Source organism: Colletotrichum jinshuiense, chromosome 2 (assembly GCF_051148585.1).
Source record: "Colletotrichum jinshuiense chromosome 2, complete sequence".
Lineage (NCBI taxonomy): Eukaryota > Fungi > Ascomycota > Sordariomycetes > Glomerellales > Glomerellaceae > Colletotrichum > Colletotrichum jinshuiense.
In genome coordinates this window covers 5,007,413-5,030,110 of record NC_139309.1, presented here as the reverse complement: position 1 = coordinate 5,030,110, position 22,698 = coordinate 5,007,413, and the positions used below count along the sequence as shown (strand labels likewise).

The following is a 22,698-nucleotide window of genomic DNA, read 5'->3' as shown; positions in this document are numbered from 1 at the left end:
GAGTTTTGAAGAATAAAAAACCACACCCTTTGGTGGCTGGCAACCAATAGCCATCGCACTAGGAATAATGACTCCGAGATAGCGATAAATTACACTAAAGCGCAAAATCACCGTGCAGCGGTCCGAAGCCGCACCGAACCCGGAGCTACGCCGAATGGGAGCCTGTGAGATACGGACATGAATCTCGGCCTATGTCAACGGAGCCAGCTGGCGCTCGCTCAGCGCCCGGCGAAGTTCCTGCAGCCAAAGTCACATTGGTTAGACTGTCCTCGGTACGCCCACAGGGGCATGTTCGCCGAATCTTAAGTCGGAATTGTGTCATCGCCAAACCTGGCTCTCAGACTCGAACGACGCTATCTTGACTCAATTTGCTGCAGCCACCCGCCGCCACAATCAAGCTTTCTTGGTTCCTGGCTATCATCTCACTTCCAGTTACGAAACCCTAGGGCATCCAAAGCTAGCCACGCACGCAACGCCCGCTTCCTCGCCATCTCACTCGCGGCTCCGGCTGGTTTGAATAGTCGATGCACACAATATCTTGATATCCAAGCATCCCAGTCGATAAACCCAGTCCGTCTGCGCTGAGGGCGGATAACTAGCAGAAGCGAACTCAAACCATTACCCACCAGTCTCCGCCTGCAGAGAGCGGTTATCCCACCAGGCCGAGATACACTAGAACTAGATCAAGGCAGCAGAAGGGCCGCAACTTTACAAGGGGCCAAAGGTCGAAGGTCCAACGACCTTCCTGGGCTACGAAGTACGATGGCAGGCTCAAGGTACGGCGGTACGCAGTTTGCTAGCGCACATTTCTAGATTGCTACGAGAGTTGGCGTCCCAACGGCTCAGCTCGCCGACTGCCGCAGATGGTATCCGCAACCGCGGGCCTCCACCCTATCAAGCCTGGGCGTGTGCAAAGATAGCATCATGCCTGCTTCTGATGTCAGATCACTCAGGGCCCACTGATACCAACATGCCATCTCTTCCGCATGTATTCTGGTTCTTTACTCCATCGTCTCGTCTGAGCCTGGTCCAGTCTCGTCCCAGCGCGCATCATGGCCTGAGCATCGTTCACTGCATATATGCGCCAGCGATGTTAATCGACTGAGGTCCGTCGGAGCTGAGCGGGCGTGCGAAAGTCTTGCAAATGGTCCGAATACCCAAACAGCCCCATCGTTTCAACAATCTTGAACCTCCATGATCCATCTCGGGCACCAAGCTTGACTCACGAAGCTTGGCCCCATCTCGAAATCTCGCCAACTACCGCTTGCCATCCCCACCCGCCGAAATCACTCGCCTTCGGCCCTTTGCAGCACTGGAAAAGAAGGGGCACGCCGCACGTCTCATCCATCTCAGGCGTCCTAGACGAGAACCTTGATACCACACCCTTTACTAGGGGCCACTTCTGACCTCTAGAACGCTCACTTTGGACCACGGCTGTGGAGCCCGTCCTCAGCCCTGCCTCCTGGCTCCCGACCTCTTAACCTCCTTGATGCACACAAACCACTCAATGTGGACCACTTACCCGTTATCTACACCTACACCTTGTCGCCGGGAGGGGCTCACAATCGAGCCCGACGAGAGAGAGAAAAAAATTCAAAATGAGCGTTGCATACATACACGTGGATCTCCCGATACGCCTGCATGCATCTCAGACACTAGGAAAACATGGTATGCGATACTACTGCATAATATACGCTTTGCAGCTGCGCCAACTAAAAAGCCTCATGAAGCCTCCCTCGACGACTCAGAGCCTCTATCAGCTCTATCATCGCACCGCGTGTCGTTGTCGCTAGACATGTGAAAGGACTCCGCCCACCGGCGAAGTCGCGGTGGTTTCTTGCCTGTGACACCCCTTATTATTCCTCGTCGCATATCGGTTCGAGGTGGATCATCGGGAATTTCCCTTCCCTGCTTTACACACTCTCGACTCCAAGATCCATGGCCATTTGAAGAGGCTATTCGGGGGGGTGTGGTATTTTTCTTCTTTCCCAACTTGTTCCCGGAGCATGTGCTGCCTCCCGATCAGACATCTCACCGCGCACCATTCGATTTCCCTTCCGGCTTCTTTTCGTGCGTGGATCATGAAGCTTGTCGGCCGGTTATCCGCTCCCTGACCTTGTTTCCGTTCCCACCACACACCCGTTCCCAGTTGATATAGCTCGGCATGGGATAGCGGCCAGCAGGCGGCGGAGCGGCGAGAGAGGGTGGGACCCCCACGCACCGTGTACGCACGCACGCACCAGCCAACCCAGGTGGCAAGCAGCAAGCAAGCAGGCACGCACGCACGCAGGGCCGCCCAGGGAGCCAAAGACCGAGAGCCCACCACGGAGCCGCATTTCGATTTGCAGCAAGTGCAGATTTTTGTCTCCAAGGGTCCCTTCAGGGTGGGAAGCTCTGACATCTTGATGCTCAAACCACATGCAGATCACACGTCATGATCATCTCGTCCTCATGAGAGACGCGCACATCACAGATGGACCTGCGGGCGAAAAAAAAAGTTTCCAAACTGTGCATGATGCCGGATAAACTGAATTCGAGCATAATTTCTTGTGGAATTCCAAGCAGCATAACGCTGCGTTGGCTAAACATACACCCGGGCACCAACATGTGTATCAAACCGAAACCAAAAACACAGCGGCTAAGATGCTCCCTCCTTCGGCACCGGGGCGTCTGTCGGTCTGTTCCATGTCCGGATGTGTCCTTTGATATTGCATATCAGCATTTTGATATAGTATGTCGGCACAAGGTTAACTTACCATTCTTGCAACTCGTGATGATAGCTTCCTCCGTGAATTCGAGCCAACACAAGGGGTGGGTATCAACCGCTTTAGACTACACCGGAATGTGAGCCAAGAAACTCTCGGTAAGAATCTGTGCAGTGCAACCTACAGAAACAGGGGGCAACATGGCAATCCTTGCTCTAGGCTCGACTGGATGAACGATGCCACTCTCTTCGTCCACTGCGCCTCCAGAAATAGTAGAGTTGGACCGGATCCGGCTCGCCGAAGTGTTCGCTGTTTCTTGTCTTTGCAGCGGGTTGGCGAAGCGTGAGGACACGGAGCCCCGGTGGTGGACGGAAGCCTATCTTGACAGTTAGTGTTTCTTATGTCCTCCGGATTTCCGATGCCTGGCTCGAGCCAACGTACCGCCTTGGGGCGATGAAGCATGCCGACGTTGAAATCCCAAAGGCACAACCTGCAATCTTCGCCAACACTTCCAAATCGGTAGTTTCTATCGTCGCAACGCCAAGGATCAAACGCTACCGATGTCACCCAGGATTGGTGGCCTTGGCAACGCGCCACAATGGCCGAGTCGACGACCGACCAGATGGAAATCAAGTCGTCTTGGCCTCCCGTCAGTACGTACTTGCCATCTGGGGACCAGGTAACGCAGATAAAGCCGCCATAGTACGAGTGGTAAAGGTCCAGCAACCTGGAAACTGTCAGCCAATACTTCAAAATCAAACTAGATAACGTACTCTTCTTTTAAATAGTCGATGATACGGAGCGAGCCGTCCTCCGAGACCACCGCCAGATGTCGATTATCCGGGCTAAAGGCAAATGCATTGATCCGCTGGTTTGACAGTTTCCAAGACGCCACCGGGTTAGCCTTCTGGTTTTTGGAGTGGACAGACTTGTTGATTTGGATCTTGAGGTTGTGGTTGATCCCATTCGTCGACTCGCTCTCCCCATTCGTCGATCCGTTAGTTGCCAACTCCTCCTCTGGCGCAAATTGCGCGTCCTCCTTGTCCTTGTCGTACACCACCAACGACCCGTCCATGTGCGCCGCTAAAAACAGAGATTCGGAGCCAGGAATCCACCTTATCTCAGACACGGGCGTGCCGTTGATGATTCCCTATCAACGTTAGTCTGGCACACGGCATACCGGGGGTCAAACACCTACGTTCTTGTTCAAACGAGTGTATCGTTGTGAAACGGGCTCCCACCAGATAATTTCACCGGTAGAAAAGCCCATAATGACATCGATGTGCGAGATGTTCTTGGTGATTGGGTTGACGTCGTGGCAAAGACAATGGGCCTTGGTAAACAGAATCTTGGTCAAGTAATCGGCCTGGAACCAGTCAGTATCAAACCCTAATGAGTAGTTTGCCGTACTGAACTTCCTAACCTTTGTCGGCGACGATAAGTCCAACCACTGAAACGCTCGGTTGATGTTAGAAAAGGCAAACACGCCGTCAGTCGGGCGTTCTTGGAGCTTCTTGGCCAGACTCTCGTTGACGATCACCCTAGAAATGAACGACGAGTTGCTCTTTGTCATATTGTTCTTCGGCTTGGCCACCTTCTTCTTGGCCGCATCCTTGGTGTTGGCTGGCGCCAGCGCTGTATTGCCGTCGCCAAATGCCGGTGCAGAAACGAGGGTCAGCGATGTCGGGGGCACGTCGCTAAGGGATGTCCCGCCGCCACCATCACTACTGAGCCCAGCCTCGGTCGAGTATCGGCCTTCGTTGGGGTGTTCTTGAATGTCTCCTCCGAGAGATAACGTTGTGGCGGATGAACCCTTGTAGAAGAAGGGCGGCGCGGCGCGCAGGTCGAGGCTTATGAGGGAGAGCTTGGTCCCCGCGGTCGCAGGCTGTGGGTTCGTTGCTAGAGGGTTCGGATTCACGACGGGGGCTTCAGAGGGGTGAGGGGGCGGTGTCGCGAGGTGGAGGTCTTCTTTTAGGACGTAGGTACCCTCGCCGACTAGGAACTGGTATTCCGGCCCTTCGGGGTTGGAGAGAATATTGTTCGTCTCGATCATGGGAGCGATGCCTGCGCCAATTGCGCCATAGGCGCCCGAGTGCGAGGGATATCGCGGGGGAGGCGGAAGGACGCTAGATGTGTCGCACAAGGTGCCAATGTCAGCCGCGCTTCTTTCTCGTCGACTGCGGACATCGTGGAAGGCTTGGCTATGCGCCTGCGAAGCAACACGAGCTGCGAACTGTTGGCGTCGCACAAGTACTGCTTGCCAGCCGCAACCACGACACGATCGGTCTGGATACTCACAACATGACGGGCTATATTATGTATTCCCCAGTAGGATGACACTTGATTACAACGGTGGTCGAACACGGTCTACGAAGCTGCCGAAGGGGAGAGCAGGGGGCCGCGACGTCGACGAAATGTTGCGGTGATTACTATCGGAGGTTCGGGATGGGCGTTCGTCGTGAGCTCTGCCTCACGTCACTGGCTGCCGCGGTGGAGGTTCAGGGCGTCTGACCCCAGCGAGGGCGGTGGGGAGATGTAGAGAGGAGGCCGATAACGACAATTGACGTATTGGGAAGGTCGTACAGCCAGGTGATATGATGGCTTTCAGGAACCCGGAACTCGGATGGCAGAGAGGTCGTGCAGGAGGGGAATAATGGTGCGCGCCAACAGCCAGGTGAAGTCGGGGGCAGGCCTCGTGTCTACGCAGGAGAGTGAGGTGTCGCGAGCATTAATGGAGAGGTTGAGGTTGGTAGGTTGGTTCGGGGCAAAGATGCGCCAACCCCAACCCAGCAAGCCACGACCCAAGGCCGCCTCTCGTCCTGGTCCGGTCCCCGCCTTCCGATGTCCCGGGGCCATGTCCCTTCCTGGGATACGCCATCCAACTTGCCCATGAAGAAGGCGTGGAAAGGCAGGTCAGCCTGGGGTCTGGAGAACGATTGCTGCAACGTGAGTGGTGGAAGGAACAGGAGGGGGTCCATTTGGCGGGGGTGATGGCAGCAGTCTGCAGCGCCAGACAAGTCGTCCCTGACGGCCGGGTTTAATTTGGTGAGACTGCACCTGGGACCCTCGGAAGTGTGGGGTAAAAGCTGGAGAAGGAGGCCATTGGTGCTGGAGTCGCCCAGTCAAAGCATTCTCGGGCTGCCTGTCCGAGAGAGGATCCAGTAGGGCAGCATGACTTCATGGCCATTGGAGAATCCCACTGTGTTGGTGGCCTTTGGGAATCGCGAGGCTTCTGCTGAGTAGTGAGAGGCCCAGTCTCTGCACGGCCCAATCGAATCGGGCCATGCTACTCTTTCAGAGTCTACGAATAGGAAGACAGGAAGACAATGGGCAATGCTGCTAAAAGGAAAACAAAATCCATGCATCTTTCAGCTCGATATCAAATTCTATGCCACGTTGCTCGAGAAATAGTAGGTGTGTGGCTGAAGTGTGCCCTTTATCTTGGCGTGAAGGGGCGGATTAAGACATGTCTTGGGCGGAAGTGCCAAACGTGTCCATTGGTTGAAGCAAGGAAGCCGACTTTGACTTGACCGTGGCCAACGATGCAACTGGAGGAGGGAGGGCGGCGACTGAAGCACGATGAAAGCATCGTTAACCCGACATTGTTTGGGGAAACGAGTCTTTGTAGGTTCTCCAAGCTGCCGTTTTTAACGTCAGCTATCCAGGGACCAGAGCCAACCCAACCCCATTTCACTTGGACAATTTCCCGTAATTCCGTTTGGTCATTTCTCTGGAAAGCTCACTTGACCTCGGGATATTGCTCTGAGCTGAGTCATGTTGCACTCATTTTCTTGCTCCAGGTGGCACTTGCCTATAAACAGAAAAGAAAAGGCTTATTATGTAAGATACGTAGGTGCTCTATTGAGCTCTGTAGATCAGGATGTCCTTTACCCCGAGTTGCACAGCGGTAATCCGCTGAATCGGCTTCTCCCTCAGCGGGTCTCACGTCGGCGACGCGCTGGTGCCGCCGAGCTATCAGTGCCTCCCAGGTGGTCCCCCACCGGAGTGATCCTTGCAAATCAGGTCGTCATTCGAACTTTACCCCCGTCACCTGCAGATGCCCGTCCTACCCGCTTCAAAGCTTCGACAAGAGGGTCGACCCAAGCAAAAACCAGCGAGACCCAGCAAACAGCTTCCACCGCCATCTCAGCTTTTGATCAACTTGTCGAGCCAGACCTAGTCCACCAGCATCCGGCGAACACCCTGCCATGGCATCGCAGTAGAGACCGCTCTCTAAGCTCTAACCATCTTAATCATGGCTTCTGGTAGGTGGCCTGATGGGCAGCTCTGCACTGTCTCGACATCCGCATCCACAACCTGGGGCTTTAAACTGACCACTCGCACTCGATTGTAGTGCGCATCTGCGTCTGTGGCGACGAGGGAACTGGGAAGTCCAGTCTCATTGCCTCGCTGGTCAAGGACGTCTTCATCTCCAACAAAATCCAATCCGTCCTCCCTACCATTACGATCCCTCCCCAGCTCGGAACCCCCGAGAACGTCACCACCACGATTGTCGACACCTCTGCCCGGCCTCAAGACCGAACTACCTTGAGGAAAGAGATACGAAAATGCAACGTTATTCTCCTCGTTTACTCGGACCACTACAGCTATGAGCGCGTCGCCCTCTTCTGGATGCCTTACTTCCGCTCCCTCGGCGTCAACGTCCCTGTCGTCCTCTGCGCGAACAAATCCGACCTCACCGGCGAGGGAAACACGCCACAGGTTGTCGAGGGCGAGATGCTACCCGTCATGTCCGAGTTCCGCGAGATTGATTCGTGTATTCGCTCAAGTGCAAGGGAGCACCGTAATGTCAACGAAGTCTTCTTCCTCTGCCAGAAGGCCGTTACCCATCCTATCGCCCCGCTGTTCGACTACAAGGAGGGAAATCTCAAGCCAGCTTGCGTCGACGCGTTGAAGCGGATATTCTATCTATGCGACAAGGACCAGGATGGGTATCTCAATGACCAAGAAATGCACAACTTTCAATCCAAGTGCTTTGACAAGCCTTTGACGGCAGAGGACCTGGAGAACATTAAGCTCTCAATTAGCAAGACTATACCCCACATATCGACCGAGAAGGGAATTGACCAGAGAGGCTTCCTGCAACTGAACAAAATATACGCGGAGAAGGGCCGGCACGAGACGATATGGATCATACTGCGCAAGTTTCGCTACACGGACAGCTTGAGCTTGGAGGACAGCTTCCTGCACCCCAAATTTGACGTGCCCGAGTATTCTTCTGCGGAGCTGAGCCCTGCAGGCTATCGCTTCTTCGTGGACCTGTTCCTGCTGTTCGATAAGGACAACGATGGCGGCCTGAACGACAAAGAATTGGAGGCTCTGTTTGCACCGACCCCCGGGCTTCCTGCCTCTTGGATCGAAACATCCTTCCCGTCTTCGACAGTGCGTAATGAAGCAGGGCATGTCACCCTGCAGGGTTGGCTCGCTCAGTGGAGCATGACCACATTCATGGAGCCAAAGACAACGCTCGAGTATCTTGCGTACTTGGGTTTCGAGCCCGTAAACGCGCGGGAAACGACAACGGCTGCTCTCAAGGTCACCAAATCACGCAAAAGGAGAAGGCGCCCAGGCAAGGTGGAACGCAATGTCGTGTTGTGTTACGTCTTGGGTGCTTCCGGGGCTGGCAAGTCATCGCTGTTGGATGCGTTCTTGAACCGCCCCTTTGACAACCTTTACCGGCCAACAATCAAGCCGCGACGGGCTGTCAATAGCGTCGAGCTTCCTGGTGGAAAGCAATGCTATCTTATTCTAGAAGAGCTGGGCGAGCTTGAGCCAGCTATCCTAGAAAACCAGGCTAAGTTAGACGCCTGCGATCTCATCTGTTACACGTACGATTCTTCGGATCCTGACTCATTCTCCCACATTGTTGAGCTGCGCAAGCGCTACCCGCAGCTGGACGATCTTCCCAACATTTACACGGCCTTAAAGGCGGATAAGGACAAAACAACGCAACGCAGCGAGATGCAGCCAGACACATATACCTCGAGCCTCATGATGAGCACGCCTCTTCATGTCACTGTCAAGTGGTCAAGTATTAGCGAGCTGTTTATCGCGTTGGCTGATGCGGCGACGAACCCCAGCACCGCCTTTCCCCGGAGCGAGGAGCCGCTGCCAGACAGGACAGGCCTGTATCTCGCCTTGGGCGCCACAGCTTGCGCTGGAGTCGCTGCGTTCATGATCTGGCGGCGGTCAACTACGTCCGGGTAGAGATAGATCATGTCTTTGGCGCTGCTTTCCACCTGCATCAGCTCGGGGTTGGCGCGGTTTCGCTGTCTAATCATCCACTCGCTAAAACACATTTATGATACCCAACTCCGCCCTACATATATATAATAGGAACTTTAAGTCTATAATCAAAGTAATACCAACGCTTCCTTTCTTGCACGTGCTATTCTCACACAGGTTAACGTTTGGTATTGTTGTACACGATGCTTGGTATAGCCTGATTGCTTCCTACCCGAAATGGAGGGTGTCTCTGTTGAAGTCATGTAAGTTGATATGAATCCCCAAAGATGGTCACGCACTAGATTGTACAGCAAGGTATTTGAAGAAAGTAGAAGTTTATAGCTGTACTCTGTACCTTACTCCCTACGTAAATTTTGTTTGGAATGACCCGGTCAAAATCAAAGGTTAGCATCAAGAGCAGCGATCCATATATAAGCCGAAAGCACCAAAAGCTGCAAATACTCAGAGCCTGTCCAGGGAAAGCTTATTTCCCCTCTATCTATAACCAAAAGGTTTGGCTTCATGGGTCTGTCTGAAGCCTGGAACCACTTCCTTCTCAGATTCCAGGGACAGGAACCATCAATGAAGCCCATCGGCGACAAGATCTATCGATGAGGAATAAGCATTGCCCAAAAACTGAGAGAACCGGCACCTGACCTGGCTGCTCGGCCAGTCAAGAGCCAGCTCTGAGCTTTTGAGGATCCCGTAGGCGGTGTCGTGTATTACAACGAAATCTTGGCGCCCCTTTAGACCTAGGCCGTGCCTTGCGAATGATGGATTCCACTACCTAGGGACTACTGCTGTGACTTTTCATAGGTGACTCGAAGCCTTCTCCATAAATTTGTACTGACTTTCTCGACATAGACTTTTGTTCCGCAGCCCAGCGACGACCTAGGTCCTTACAGCAACAAGGCAGTAGCGTGCCAAGAAGCGAGTGCCTACTGCCTGCTTGCAACGACGTTTGAAGACTAAGATAGAACGATATAGCCACGCTGTCCGCTTCGCCGTGGGCCGTTGTAGGCGGCGAGCTGGATCGCGTTCAGCGAGGCTGGCTGTATCGCTTTGCGCACGGGGACGTCTACAACCAGGTTGCCACATCACTGAGTCCGAACACCTGCCGCCGTCTACCACCCGTCGTGGACGTGTAGCAATCCATGTATAGTATGAATAACATCTGGCTCTGGACTTCCCTTCAGACTGGTTCGGTGTTGAGTTGACCGTGAAAGGCAACCCCGGATCCATGAAGAGGCATCATCCAAACCATAGCTGTTCAACTAACGCTGCAATAAGTCGCAATTTGCCATTCCCTCGAGACGTGCCGGCCCAACGTACGTAGTAAAGTTCATAAAAGGATAAAACTTAAGTGGTATTGAAAACTTCCGGCCGTATACTCAGAGATAGAGAGAAAAAAAAAAGACGCTGACATAGCCATACACAATAAGAAGTAAATACCCAGCGTAAGGGCTGGCAGCAAACCCAAATATTCCAATAAAGCACCATCCATGTAGCACCGCATGGCCCCATACCCGGCCTGACCTGAACCAGCCCCGTTGCACCAAGAATTTGCCAAGAACGCAGAAAAATCCCGATGTCTCGGACTCATCGTACACCAGCTCATCATACAGCCAAGCCACTTGCCCCAATACTCATTAAGAACTTTTTTTGTTGTTGCTTCAAACCATCCGTTTATGTTGCTCAGTTCATCAGCCGGCCTCCGTTAACCGGTATAACCGTCCCCGTGATCCACCTCGACTCGTCACTGGCCACGAAGGCGACGACGTCGGCGATGTCTTCAACAGCGCCCAGTCTCGCCTCGGCAGGCGTGAGGGTTGCCCTCTCGAGATCCGCACTGCGCTGGTCGTCCGGAAGGGAGTCGAACATCTCGGTCTTGACGGTGCCAGGGCTGATGCAGTTAACCGTGACTCCGTGGGCTTGCCCCATCTCTCGGGCCGCAACGCGCGTGAACGCCTCAACGGCTGCCTTGCTCCCCGCGTACGCCATGCTCCCGGGGCTGTCGGCGCGGGCCGCGACAGACGAGATATTGATAATGCGCCCGCCCGGCGCAATGTGGGGCTTGACGGCCTGCATCATGAAGAAGACGGCGCGCGTGTTCGTGTCGAAGATGCGATCATAGTCCTCGGTGGTAGTGTCGTCGAGCGTCGCGCTGAGGGTCGCGGCGGCATTATTGACGAGGATGTCGATCTTGGTGACGCCAAAGGCCATCATAGTCCTCTCTATGACCTTTTTCTGGTGCTTTGAGACGTCGGCTTGGATGGCGGTGGCTGAGGAGCCACAGGCCTCGATCTCGGATATGACCTCATGGGCCTTTGCTATTGACGAAGTGTTTACAAATGTGAAGGCGACCTTTATTCAGGCGAATCAAGACAAGCTAGCTTTAGCTGTGGTTCCTTCAAAAAGCTGTGAGAATGGGTAGACGCACCCTGGCCCCCTCTCTGGCAAGTTTCAAAGCGATTGCGGCGCCAATGCCTCGCGCACCGCCCGTGACGATGGCGACTTTACCCGACAAGGACATGTTGGGCGGGGGAAGCTGCGGTAGTGGTTTCGTCCACAGAGCAGAGGATGCGCGCCTGGCGACGCTATCGTGATGGCCGTTCTCGTGAACGCCGCTCTCTTGCTCGCTAATCTGTGGGGACTGGCTCTGCTGTTGTTGATGCTGCTGGCTCAGCGCTTTGCTCAGATGAGACTGTGATAAAGGCGTGTCAGCGTCGATGTCTGATGGCATCCGAGCCCGGATTGCCGGTGTAGTGCAGCAGAATACCGGCAGAGTCTGGCTCTGAAGCCAGTGCGTTACGGCTCGGAAAGCCATTTGACTGGGGTCGGTAGTCATGGCATTATCGTCAGTGCGTGCGACGTCCATGCAGATATGCTACAGCGGGCTTGAGAGGTGTGAAGGATGACGAAGACTGCAAAGGCTGCCACATGCATCCTCCCAGCGAACGTCAGCCTGGCCAAGGTCTCCCGTGCGTTGGAGATGGTGTGGCGGCGCGGGGGAGTCTGAGGTGTCGATCTTCCCGGATGACCAATGTAAGACAAGGCCCAGTCCACACTTTTCTGCTCCCAACTCAACTTTGTCCGCCACAGTCGATAGCTCCTGCAAGCTCTGTACTCTGTACGCCGACCAGACATGCAAGGAAGGACACCCCCCAGTTGTTGCAGCTGTAAGGGTAAGGATTCGGTCATGAAGGCTGCACACCATTTGGAGGCTTGTGTGGTGATGCCTTGGGGAATCCAAAGTTCTCTGGCAGCGCAGCGTACCCATCATCTATGGGCACGGAGCTTGGAGAGTTGGTTTATTGCTACCAAACTTTGTTGTTGATCGCTTGATCGCCGGCACTTGCAGTCGGGAACATGCCCGCGAGGGGGTGTATCAAGGCTGAATGAATGGCCTTGAGCCGCACAGCTTCTTCCAGGTTTCCTGGAGGCGCACAGCGATACGAGAAGAGTTGGGAGAAATGTCAAGAGGTGTCTTGATGGATAAGACCCGAGAGATGGTGTCTGCCTACACTGTATCAGTGCTATATCCCTCTCCCGGCACTGAGAAGGACATCGGCCACCAGCCAGCCACCAGCCACCAGCCAGTGGTCATCTGTCCGTGACCGACTACCAGGTCTTCTTCATCACTGGCGGACGATGACGCACCCCTGCTAGCAGACGGCAGATGGGATGACATGCGGCGCTGCGATCGCAGTCGGGCGGCCTCTGGTTGGTTGTCCCCAAGTGAGGGTTTCCACGGCCGGCAACGGCGCTTCGCCTTGGTTGTGATGGTGGACGGGGGCAAATCGTCTTGCGAAGAAGCGAGGACAAAATAGAACGTTGCGCTGGGCTGGGCGTCAAAACGAAATTGCCGGTTCAGGTCACTTTGGCGCAGTGGAGTCAAGAGGCCGGTTGGGCCTGGGAATAAAAAAAATCTCTAGGCGCAAAGGGGCTGGCTCAAGGGGCGAAAGTGGGAGATGACCCCGACGGCGCGGACGACTACACTATGAGCGGCCGGCAGCGCCGGTGGTGGAAAGGGGCCTGAGGCGGTGACGATGGTGGCCGGTCCACTGGCCACGCAGTGGACCAGCAGCCCAGCCTCCCGTCTCCAGTTCTTCGAGAAGAAGATGGAAAACTGGGGCCAAGACCAGTTCGTGGTGCAGAGCTGCAGGTCACATTCCTCATGGAAGTCCTTCGATGCACAAGACTTCAGCTAGCACAGACTCTGTGCCTTGGGGGAGGGACGCAACTAAACCACGCGTGGCCCCAAGCAGAGTGGGAAGAGACTCGAACCTTGTCCATACATCCGATGTTCCCTGGCATAAAGTAGAGAGCTATTCTGGGGACATTCTACTTTGCTCGGTTGGCGGCCTGGGGTCGCCCTGTAAGTCCGGGCACATGGGTCCCGTATTAGTTTCGATTCTCTGTGACGGCCAAGCAGCGATGACCGTTGACGCTGGCTTGCCGGGTGCCAGTGTATACCAGTTGCCCAGGAACAGCTATTTGTAGTGTGCAAAATACTGTCGACGACATAGTTCCTCCAGCGCTGGCAAACAGAAAGCGGTGTCAGTCCCGACTGGACATCATGAGCTTCTTTTCTTCACGGCTGGTTCCCTGTCGTGGTCGGATGTCGGAGTGGCAGTGAGGGGGCATGAGAAACGCGCTTGAAGAGTGCCAGGTCGGAGGCGAGGATGCGAGGAGGGTCCAGAGCCCGTATTGTGGCTGGCTCGTTTCATAGCGATTGAAAGTGGCTGCTGAGGACAGCTCAATGACCTCAGATGACTTTGGTGTTTGGCAACTTGATGGACTGATTGTGCGGCCACGGCCCATCCATGTCGCCATCCACTCCAATATCCGAACCTTGTGGTTACCATGTGTTCTTTGGGAAGAGTCGGCCGGAGCCAGTTGACTCGGCTCCCCATCCAACGTCAAGTCAGTATCAGGTCTTGGCTTGGACCTGTAATGAAGTGTACACTAGTTGACTATACTAAGTAGGCCAGTATGGAGGGGGCCAGAAAGGGTGCCGTGCTCGCTGGCCGAGTGTGTTGCTGCCCGGCCCAACTGTGAGTGTGAGTGCGAGTGTGTGTGTGTGCGTGGGTGGCTGATCATCCTGCTGTAATCAAGTACTTCCCCCCCGGTGCATGTTCCCTCTTGCAAAAACGGCAGCCCAGTCATTCTGCGGGCCAGGGGCCTCCCTCCATGTAGGGTATGTCGAACGGACGGTACGGTACGTAATTAAGTAGGCAAGGGCAGGCACGGATACATGCACGACTCGAAAGGCAATTCAATACAGCCGAATAGACGACTAATACTCTGTACTACTGCGCCATGAGGTAAGAGTCGGTGCCTTAGGTAATGAATAATTTTTCCTCTTTCTTTCATTGTTTCTTTCTTTCTCTCATGTTGTCTTTTATTTCTTTGAATCATGTGCAGGTTCAATGCTGACCTCTCCCGCCATTGTCCGAAACTGTCTAGAGAGAGAAGAAAGAAGAGATACACGGCTAGTGCCAATAGCTCTTCGGCTCGAGCGACGTTTCTCTCTGCTCCATCTACAGTAGGACACACACAGAGGTACTCACTCAATCTGCCGGCCATCACTTGCAAGACGTGCACCGGCGGCCGATTGGCAGGGCACGTGACAGGGAGGTGTCCGTCGTGTCCGTCGTGTCCATCCGAGCCAGACGACCCTTTGAATGGCCTCCTCGCAAAGCAGCGAGCAGCCCGGTTTGATTGCGCTAATGCAGTCTGAGTGGCGCCCTCGTCGCCAGGGTACAGATGAAGCCCGATCATTGGGGAGTACTGGGTACTTCTCCCCTCATGTCTCCACATGGTTGGTCCCAACAGGCCACCGCCAACCGACAGCCATGGCTTGACACTGTCAGGGATTGTCTCTTCAAAGAGACATGTACCCGGGTACTTGGCCCCCCAAGTATCCGATCTCCACGGCGTGACCTCGACCTTGGTAGCGCCTGGCCGTCGCTCTCCTTCTCTCTCACTCTCTCTCCCTGACCAGTCTCCGTGCTCGCGCTCTGTCTTCTGCCCGCTCCCCGACCTGCAGTAGGGGGGGAATTGACTTGACTGGCTACGTCTGCGCCTACGCCTGCACCTGCACCTGCACCACCGCACTGGCCGAACACAAATCCCAATCCCATCTCCAAGTCTCAACACTGGACGGTGAACCACAGACGGACAGACACCCACCCACCGTACCCTACCTGCCTTACCAAAGTACTACTACTACCACCAACGACTTCCACCACCTCTCTGCCACCGAGGCACAACACACAACACATAGCAGAAGCACGCCAATCGACTGCCTGTTTTGACGTGCCCATTCCTGCCCCGTCCTCGCACTAACCTGCGCTTTCAACAGCAGTTTTTTGCCGCCATCTTCTCATTTGCAACGGCCCAACTTCTCCGGTCTTTTCAACCCTTATCGCAGTACATCCTAAGGACCGCTACAATAAACCCTCGTACGCGATCTTGAACACCGCGTCCAACTCGAGAATCGATACCTGTATCCGTACTCCCACTCGCTCCAACCACCACCACTCGAACTTTGCCTCTACTCCTCGCCGCGCCTATGCTACTCCCTACCCTACACAGATGAGATCTCAGCGACGACCTCTTTCCGAACGAGATACTTGCCAGACAAGTGGTGCATTGAAGGGAATCTTTGGCTCTTCGGCCTCCCTGCGGGTCATTCGCTTTTCTAGATGATGGTGCGTAGCCTCATCCACACTTGTCTCCTGGATGCTGCTCCCCGACACTTGTGGACCGGCTGTGGCCTTCTGCCTCACGCTGCTTTCTGGTCCACTAACCCTTGCATTCTGAACCCCCTCACCTACATAATAACAGCCGCTGACCCTCCGTGCCATCTGCAGACCTCATCTAGACCCCGCGCCGATGTTGGTGGCAGCTTTGCGAGTCGACGCGGTCATGCCCCCCAGCTGTCAATCTCAGACCCTAGCCATCATGTAACTGAGACTATTGGGACCCTATACGGGGACGAGGAAGACTACTCTAGCGATCAACGACCCCTGAGTTTTCTAGATACGCCCTACACCGACCAGGCACAGAAGCAGGCCGACTCCGAAACCTCCGGCGACGACCCTCGTAGACAGGTGACACGTTCCGCCACGGACAAGACGGGTCTAGCACCGATACAAAATGGGCCCTTGACGCTCAAAAAGTCGCAGACTTTGCCAACGCGCTCGCCCAGTCAGCGGAGTATGTCATTCGAAAATGGTCCCAAATCGCCCCCCATCTCCCTGAGGGATGTCAAGAACGAGTCCTCCCAGTTTCCCTTGGGCAACATTGAGAACCCCAACGATATCGCCCAGGAGCTCAGCAACCTGCAGGCCTTGAGGCGCATGTCTATGGACGTTGGGAACAATGCCGATCCCGATATGCTGCCTTTTTCGGGCCTTTCCCTCATGGCCATGCCCCCAATTGCTCCGACGGGAGACGATGACGAAAACGACCCATCGAGGCTACTGTGGGTTCCTGCAGCTGTCCACCCGGAGCTAGCACCAACAGAGTTTAAGAACTTTTTGGAGGACCGAGTAAAAACCATCAGACGACGATCAGGCGACTCCAGCAATGGCGGCATGGATCGGAGCGACTCTAGCGGCGGGCTGAGGAGGAAGAAGAGCATGCTCTCCAGGCAAATCGATAATTCAGGAGGAAGGGGAGCAGAGGGATATGTGGACGGCGCTGAGAGGCTCGGGCGGACGAGCTCGCTCAGGGACTACTCCACACCGGAACTTAATCTGAACGAGTTGGTCAAGGATCCATCCAAAGTCGTACGCGAGCTTTCGAAGGAAACTCAGGCGGAGAGTGGTGCTGAAGACATGCCGATTCTGCCGGTGGCTCCGGGCATGGGACTCCGCCGGTCAACCCGGACAACATACCGAAAAAACGGCAGTGTACGTTCAGACCGGCTCCCGTTCTCGAAACGGGTTGCCAGCCGGCATGGCCACACAGATTCATCCGACTCGGCCGACACGGTTCCCCCATTGCCTAGCGACGTGCCCGAAGTGCCAAAGGTGCCTAGTCACGCAAGGGTTCAGTCAGAGCCTGTATCAGAGAACTTCTCGCGTCCGAACCGATCAGTACGACGGCAGCACAAGTTCTCTCAGGACATGGGTACGGCGCAGCCAGGATCCGACGGCGCATCATCCGAGGTCGACGAGCCTGTCTCTCCTCTCAGCACTCGCCCCGAACAGCAGCATCCCGCAAGAACATCTTCGGTGTCTGCTGATGCAAGGCAAACCGTCCCGTCCATCGTTGAGTCGCCGACAACTGAGGAGAGCGTGCAACGGCAGCAATTCCCCCAGCGATCCTCTTCCCAAAACGCGAGCCAACAGATCCCCCCGCAATCGCCAGTGGAGGAGCCTTCGTCTCGCTCGAGCATCCGGCCTGGTTCAAGTCATTCAGTGCAAAGCCCGACAACTCCTACGGCTCATCAACAGCCGCAGCAGCAGCAGGCCAAGCAGCAGGCCAATGCCCCCAACCACGCTCCGAACGACATGGCTTCCTATCAGTCCTCCTTGCCCGCCAGTGGCGCCACTCGAACTGATACATTGACTTTCATCCCCACTCTACCAGCAGAAGAAAAGAAACCAGAAGAAAAGAGGGTGGCGGGAAAGCTGAGAAAAGAAAGGGACGACGACGCGGCCAGTGTCTCCTCGACAAAGTCTTCCGGCGGATGGTCGAAGTGGCTTAAGGGTGGCAGCGATGACAAGGAAAAGAAGAAGAAAGAGGAGGAGAAGAAAAAGAAGATTTTTGTGGAAAAGGCGCAAGACAATGCCCGATTGGATGTTCTCCAGAACTCGATCGAGGGAGCCTCCTCAAAAGGCAGAGAAAGCATCATCGTGGACCGCGACAATGTCGACAATAAGCTGGCGGAAGAGCGGAAAAAGGAGAGCAAGAAATCAGAAGCCAAGAAGGAGAAGGAGGGCGGCCTCTTCTCCGGCCTCTTCGGCGGCGGCAAGAAGAAGAGTGAGAAGGACAGCGGCAGCAAGAAGAACCAGCACCTGCGCGTGTCAGAAGAAGTGCCGTATCGACCTCTCAAGCCCGATGTCGACTACCATTGGACTAGGTTCCCGCTGCTCGAGGAACGGGCGATTTACCGCATGGCTCACATCAAGCTGGCCAACCCGCGTCGTTCGTTGATGAGCCAGGTCCTGCTTAGCAACTTCATGTACAACTACCTCGCTATCGTCCAGGCCATGCACCCGCAAATGCAAGTTCCGCAGTCACCACAACAGAGGCGGTTGGAAGAGGAGCGCCGCCGCAAGGAACAGGAGGAGCAGTATCTGGCACAACAGCAGATGCAGCAGCAACAAGACGCAGCGGACCAGGAGTCGACGGGCCAGTACAATTTTGAGTATCATCGGGTAAGTTAGGACGCGGAGACTCAAACCTGGATCTTCGGACTAACCTAGTACAGGGCGACAACCAATACGGAGATCATCCTCACGATGAGGTCGATTACGTTGATGATGCTCAGATTTACGAGTACGACCACGGCAGCGACGAAAATGGACGCAGCAACGGTTATAACAGCCCTGACAACTATGATCCTCAGCCTGGCAAACAGTATTATCATGACCAGTACGGACGGGATTCTGGCGACGAAGGGAGACGTCGGGACGACCGAGAAGACATGTGGTGATCCTCGGCGTGTGATGGTGGAGAAAAGGCTGCGTGACGGCGTGTGGCGGGGGTTCTGATGAAGAGATGGGCTCCCCTTCAGGTTCGGACTGCAGTGGTGAACCCGCTGGAAGGCGCTGTATAATCATCCAAATGTATGTGCATAAGGCGGAGTTCAAGGATTGCGAGTGCGACATATATTCAGGATGGGCTTGCGTTAATGGGCTTGGTCGAGCCTGTAGCAGCCTGCTTTTTATTTTCACGTATTTACCTCATCATATCTACTATCCCACCGGGTTGTATGTCGTGGTGGACGGAGGAGTTTTGTTGAAGCACATGTACAGAATAGCATAGCGGCCGGAATCTTCTAGGGACTACTTGGGTTCAATTGCGATGCGCGGGAGAAGAATTAGCTACGTTATACTTATTCCAAAGCAGAGCATACGGTGCAGGTGGATCTCTTGCTCATGAGTAGTTGTTGGGATGTTGTTCTCAGTGGTGCCCCCCCTTTCCCCCCGCCTTATCCTGGCATTGGACCTCACGTGCCAAGGTTGGCCTGGACTCTGGACAACCAGCGACGTCCAATGAGGCGAGATACCCCAAGAAAGACAGTGATTTGCCACAAGACGTGCAGAAGATGGAGCCACATGAAGCCTTAGTCGCGACCAAAGAAAGTGAGCTGAGGTGCTGGTCGCCTCCGTTTGAGTCGAATGTCGTGTCTATCCCTGACAGGTCCGACTTGGGGCAACTCAGCAGCTCCTCACGCTGCCCGAGCCCCGCTGAGGTGCCTGTAGGCGCCCATTCCCTCAGTGAGCTTTGCGCCTGAATGTTCCAGGCGAGGTGCTCCTTTGGAAATGCCAGAGCACGCTGGCCCCTGCCAGCTGTAAGCATCTGCGCTAAACCCTTTGGGGCAAGGGCAGCCTCTTCTGGCAGTGCGCCAATTCGTCCGTTCGTTGCTTCCACCTACACCTTGCACTTTCTTAACCTTTCGAAAAATATCACCAGCCTTGTAAGGGGAGCTTGTTCCTTTTCTCGTCGCAAACATCGCTGTCTGCTCCTTCCAACCTCATTTCCATCTCCGTTGATACCCAATCCCTCCCACTTTCGACCTCTCGAACCGAGCACCCGGTCTATCCCCCGACGAAACCCCCGATCACGATCGTCCCCCCTGTGACCTCCATCCCCATCTCCATCTCGCGATTAACTGGACAACAAACCTAGCATGGCTGCTGTGAGTGCTCCCTTTTCTCGTCATGCCAAGCTTCCCCTTGCGCTCCTTTACCTTACTCGGCGCTTCATGCATCATTGCGCCTCGTTCTGCCACCGATATCCTCGTTGCCGCGATGCTTCGTCGTCCCCGGCGGGACCTTTGACAGCTCCTGCCTGTCCCGCTTCAGGACCCAGTACTGACATGTCATCGACGTCGATAGCCTCGTCCATACAACAACAACCCGGGCTACATGCCCAACGGAGCTTCTTCGATTCCTCCCGGAGCTGCGCCGCTCCTTCCTAACCAGGGTCGCGTCATTCAAACTGGCCCCATCCGAGTCCTGTGCATAGCTGATGTTCGAGGTGCGTCGCTGTTCCATCAAACGCTGTTGGACGGCTGGCTGTGGAGCTTCAATCTGACCTGCTCGCGATAGGAAATCTCACATCTCTGAACGATCTGGCAAGACAAGCACGAGCCGACCACATCATTCACACTGGCGACTTTGGCTTCTACGACGACACCTCCTTGGAGCGAATCGCAGAAAAGTAAGGAACCCTCCGCGACCCTACAAACGACCGCTGTCATTCTGACATTGGTACCAAGGACCCTCAAGCATGTTGCTCAGTACTCTCCCCTGATTTCCGAGCCTGTCAAGAAGGCGATCCAGCAGGGCGGCCCCGGACCTGTCAAGAGCCGATTCCCTGCCAACGAGCTTCCTCTCTCCGAACTTTCTCTCCTCTTGAGCGGCGAGATCAAGCTCGATGTCCCGGTATACACTGTCTGGGGTGCTTGCGAAGATGTCCGCGTTCTTGAGAAGTTCCGATCCGGCGAGTACAAGGTACAGAACCTGCACATCATCGACGAGGCCCGATCGATGCTCCTCGAGATTGGCGGAGTGAAGCTGCGCCTTCTGGGTCTTGGCGGTGCTGTTGTTATGCACAAGCTCTTCGACAACGGCGAGGGAAGGACCACGATTGCTGGCGGCCAAGGAACCATGTGGACCACCCTCCTGCAGATGGGCGAACTCGTCGACACCGCCCACCGAGTCTACGATCCCACCGAAACTCGCGTTTTCGTCACCCATGCCTCTCCCGCCCGCGAGGGCATCCTGAACCAGCTCTCTGTCACCCTCAAGGCCGACTTCTCCATCTCTGCTGGCCTGCACTTCCGGTACGGCAGCTCGTACAACGAGTTCAGCGTAAACCCCACCCTCGACCATTACCGCGGCAAGCTCGCTGCTTCCAAGGCTTCCTTCAACGATGTTTGGGAGACAGTCAAGGGTGAGGTTGAGCCGGCCATCTCTCAGAATGAGGCGCAACAGAACCTCCTCAAGAACGCCCTCCAGATCGTGGAGAAGATGCCCACGACTGCTGCCGGCGGCAATCCCTTCGGGGGCCCCGTTGCTGGCCAGGCCCAGCTCGGCCAAGTCGACGAGAGCGCCTTCAAGAACATGTGGAACTTCAACTTGGCAGACGCCGCATTTGGCTGGTTGGTGCTCGAGATCCAGGACGGACGGATTGGAACCGAGATGCGTGCGCAAGGCTTCAACTTCTCACATAGGGGTGCTAAGGCGGCCGGGCCTGTTCCGACCGGGCCGGCGGCTGCCGGTGGCAACCTCCCTGCTCCCGCGCCCCCTTCGACGCAAACCACGGTCCCCCCTCCTACCAGCAGACAGCCTTCGTCTCAAGCGCCCCCCAAGCCTGCTGTCGCGACACCCCTGCCGCCTGCTAAGCCTGCTACTCCCCAGCCTGCTGCCGCTCCTACGCCGCCTGCCGTGCCTCCCAAAGATGAGCGTCCCGCACCGGCGGCCGCCAACGGATCGGCCAACGGCGGCCCTGAGCCTGTGTCCTCTCCTGCACCCAAGACGCCTGCCCAAGACATTATCGGTCTGTTCATTATGAATGTCAACTCCGAGGAGCAGACACGCGACCTCTTTGATGGCGAGCACAAGGGCAAGATTCTGAAAGTGGAGAAATGGGGCAACTCGAACAAGGTAGTCCAGTTCAAGACCCCTGAGGACCGTGATGCGGCCCTCGCCAGCCTGCCTGAAGATCTGAAGATCCGCGCTCAAGAGGACCGATCTCGACCCCTTGTCAAGGTTTTCCAGCACCGCGAAAGCAAGTTCCAGCCCCGTGGTGGCGCTGGCAACTGGGGAAGCAGCAGAGGCGGTGGAACCTCGGCGACCACTGGAAGCGGCTACCGTAGCGCTGGTGGCGCCAGTGACTCTGAGAGCAACCGTCGTGGCGGTCGCGGTGGTGGCCGAGGCAGCCGTGGAGGCGAACGGGGACGTGGCCGTGGCCGAGGCGGACTCAAGGGCGAAGGCGGTGCCTCGTCTCCCGCTCCTGGCCCCGCCACCCCGGCAGAGTAAGACTCTTCTCCCAGAGTCTCTGATGAACATGCTAAGGAAGATGGTCCGGGCTCTTCGCGATAGAGGAGCCGTTGTCCATTCGTTCCAAATGAAGTCCTTGCGGCCTCAATGGCCCGATTTGGCCCCTCGGAAGGGGGGCGGGAATGAAAGAAAAAGGTATTTTTCGGTTATGAAAGGAGAAAGGGGGACCAAAGAAAATAAGTGCTACCAATTCTTGTACGCGTACCTTAATGAGATAACTTGATGGGGAAGGTTTCTCGGGCTGGACGAGTCTATCCGGGATTTTTTGTCCTTTGCTCAGTTTCCCGTTTTCCATGTTAGGAGTTCTTCGTCGATGAGAAATAAAAGGCTTTGCGGCTTCGGTGGGAGTTGAGAGAGAGCCAGATTTAGGAACCACTTTCCGTATGGTGCGTCTCTTGGTGAAACTGGGGATACTGTGGAGTCGAGGTAGACATAACAGTTGATGGCCTCGGACAAATAGAGTTCAATTCGATGCCATTCAATAAGCATACTAACGG

At 55.3% G+C, this 22,698-nt stretch overlaps 5 protein-coding genes across 5 annotated transcripts; 3 read left to right on the top strand and 2 right to left on the bottom strand.

Moving 5' to 3' along the window:
• Positions 1-2,638: 2,638 nt before the first annotated feature.
• Positions 2,639-5,008, bottom strand: EsH8_II_001313 (WD40-repeat-containing domain protein; the record flags this gene model as incomplete). Its single annotated transcript, XM_083264611.1, has 8 exons — positions 2,639-2,700; positions 2,757-2,832; positions 2,890-3,081; positions 3,147-3,432; positions 3,479-3,855; positions 3,904-4,071; positions 4,129-4,831; positions 5,004-5,008. The coding sequence occupies 8 exons, from the start codon at positions 5,006-5,008 to the stop codon at positions 2,639-2,641; spliced, it is 1,869 nt and encodes a 622-aa protein (XP_083121933.1).
• Positions 5,009-6,960: 1,952 nt separating this feature from the next.
• EsH8_II_001312 (ERMES complex Ca(2+)-binding regulatory GTPase GEM1) lies at positions 6,961-8,933 on the top strand (the record flags this gene model as incomplete). The annotated part of the gene is made up of 2 exons (XM_083264610.1): positions 6,961-6,970; positions 7,060-8,933. The coding sequence occupies 2 exons, from the start codon at positions 6,961-6,963 to the stop codon at positions 8,931-8,933; spliced, it is 1,884 nt and encodes a 627-aa protein (XP_083121932.1).
• A 1,713-nt stretch (positions 8,934-10,646) lies between these two features.
• On the bottom strand, positions 10,647-11,829 carry EsH8_II_001311 (3-oxoacyl-ACP reductase family protein; the record flags this gene model as incomplete). The annotated part of the gene is made up of 3 exons (XM_083264609.1): positions 10,647-11,315; positions 11,392-11,655; positions 11,731-11,829. 3 exons carry the CDS (start codon positions 11,827-11,829, stop codon positions 10,647-10,649), a joined length of 1,032 nt encoding a protein of 343 aa, XP_083121931.1.
• A 3,835-nt stretch (positions 11,830-15,664) lies between these two features.
• EsH8_II_001310 (uncharacterized protein) lies at positions 15,665-18,624 on the top strand (the record flags this gene model as incomplete). The annotated part of the gene is made up of 3 exons (XM_083264608.1): positions 15,665-15,667; positions 15,830-18,346; positions 18,400-18,624. The coding sequence occupies 3 exons, from the start codon at positions 15,665-15,667 to the stop codon at positions 18,622-18,624; spliced, it is 2,745 nt and encodes a 914-aa protein (XP_083121930.1).
• Positions 18,625-19,824: 1,200 nt separating this feature from the next.
• Positions 19,825-22,180, top strand: EsH8_II_001309 (DUF2433 domain-containing protein; the record flags this gene model as incomplete). The annotated part of the gene is made up of 4 exons (XM_083264607.1): positions 19,825-19,833; positions 20,033-20,174; positions 20,246-20,357; positions 20,416-22,180. The coding sequence occupies 4 exons, from the start codon at positions 19,825-19,827 to the stop codon at positions 22,178-22,180; spliced, it is 2,028 nt and encodes a 675-aa protein (XP_083121929.1).
• Between the last annotated feature and the right edge of the window lie 518 nt (positions 22,181-22,698).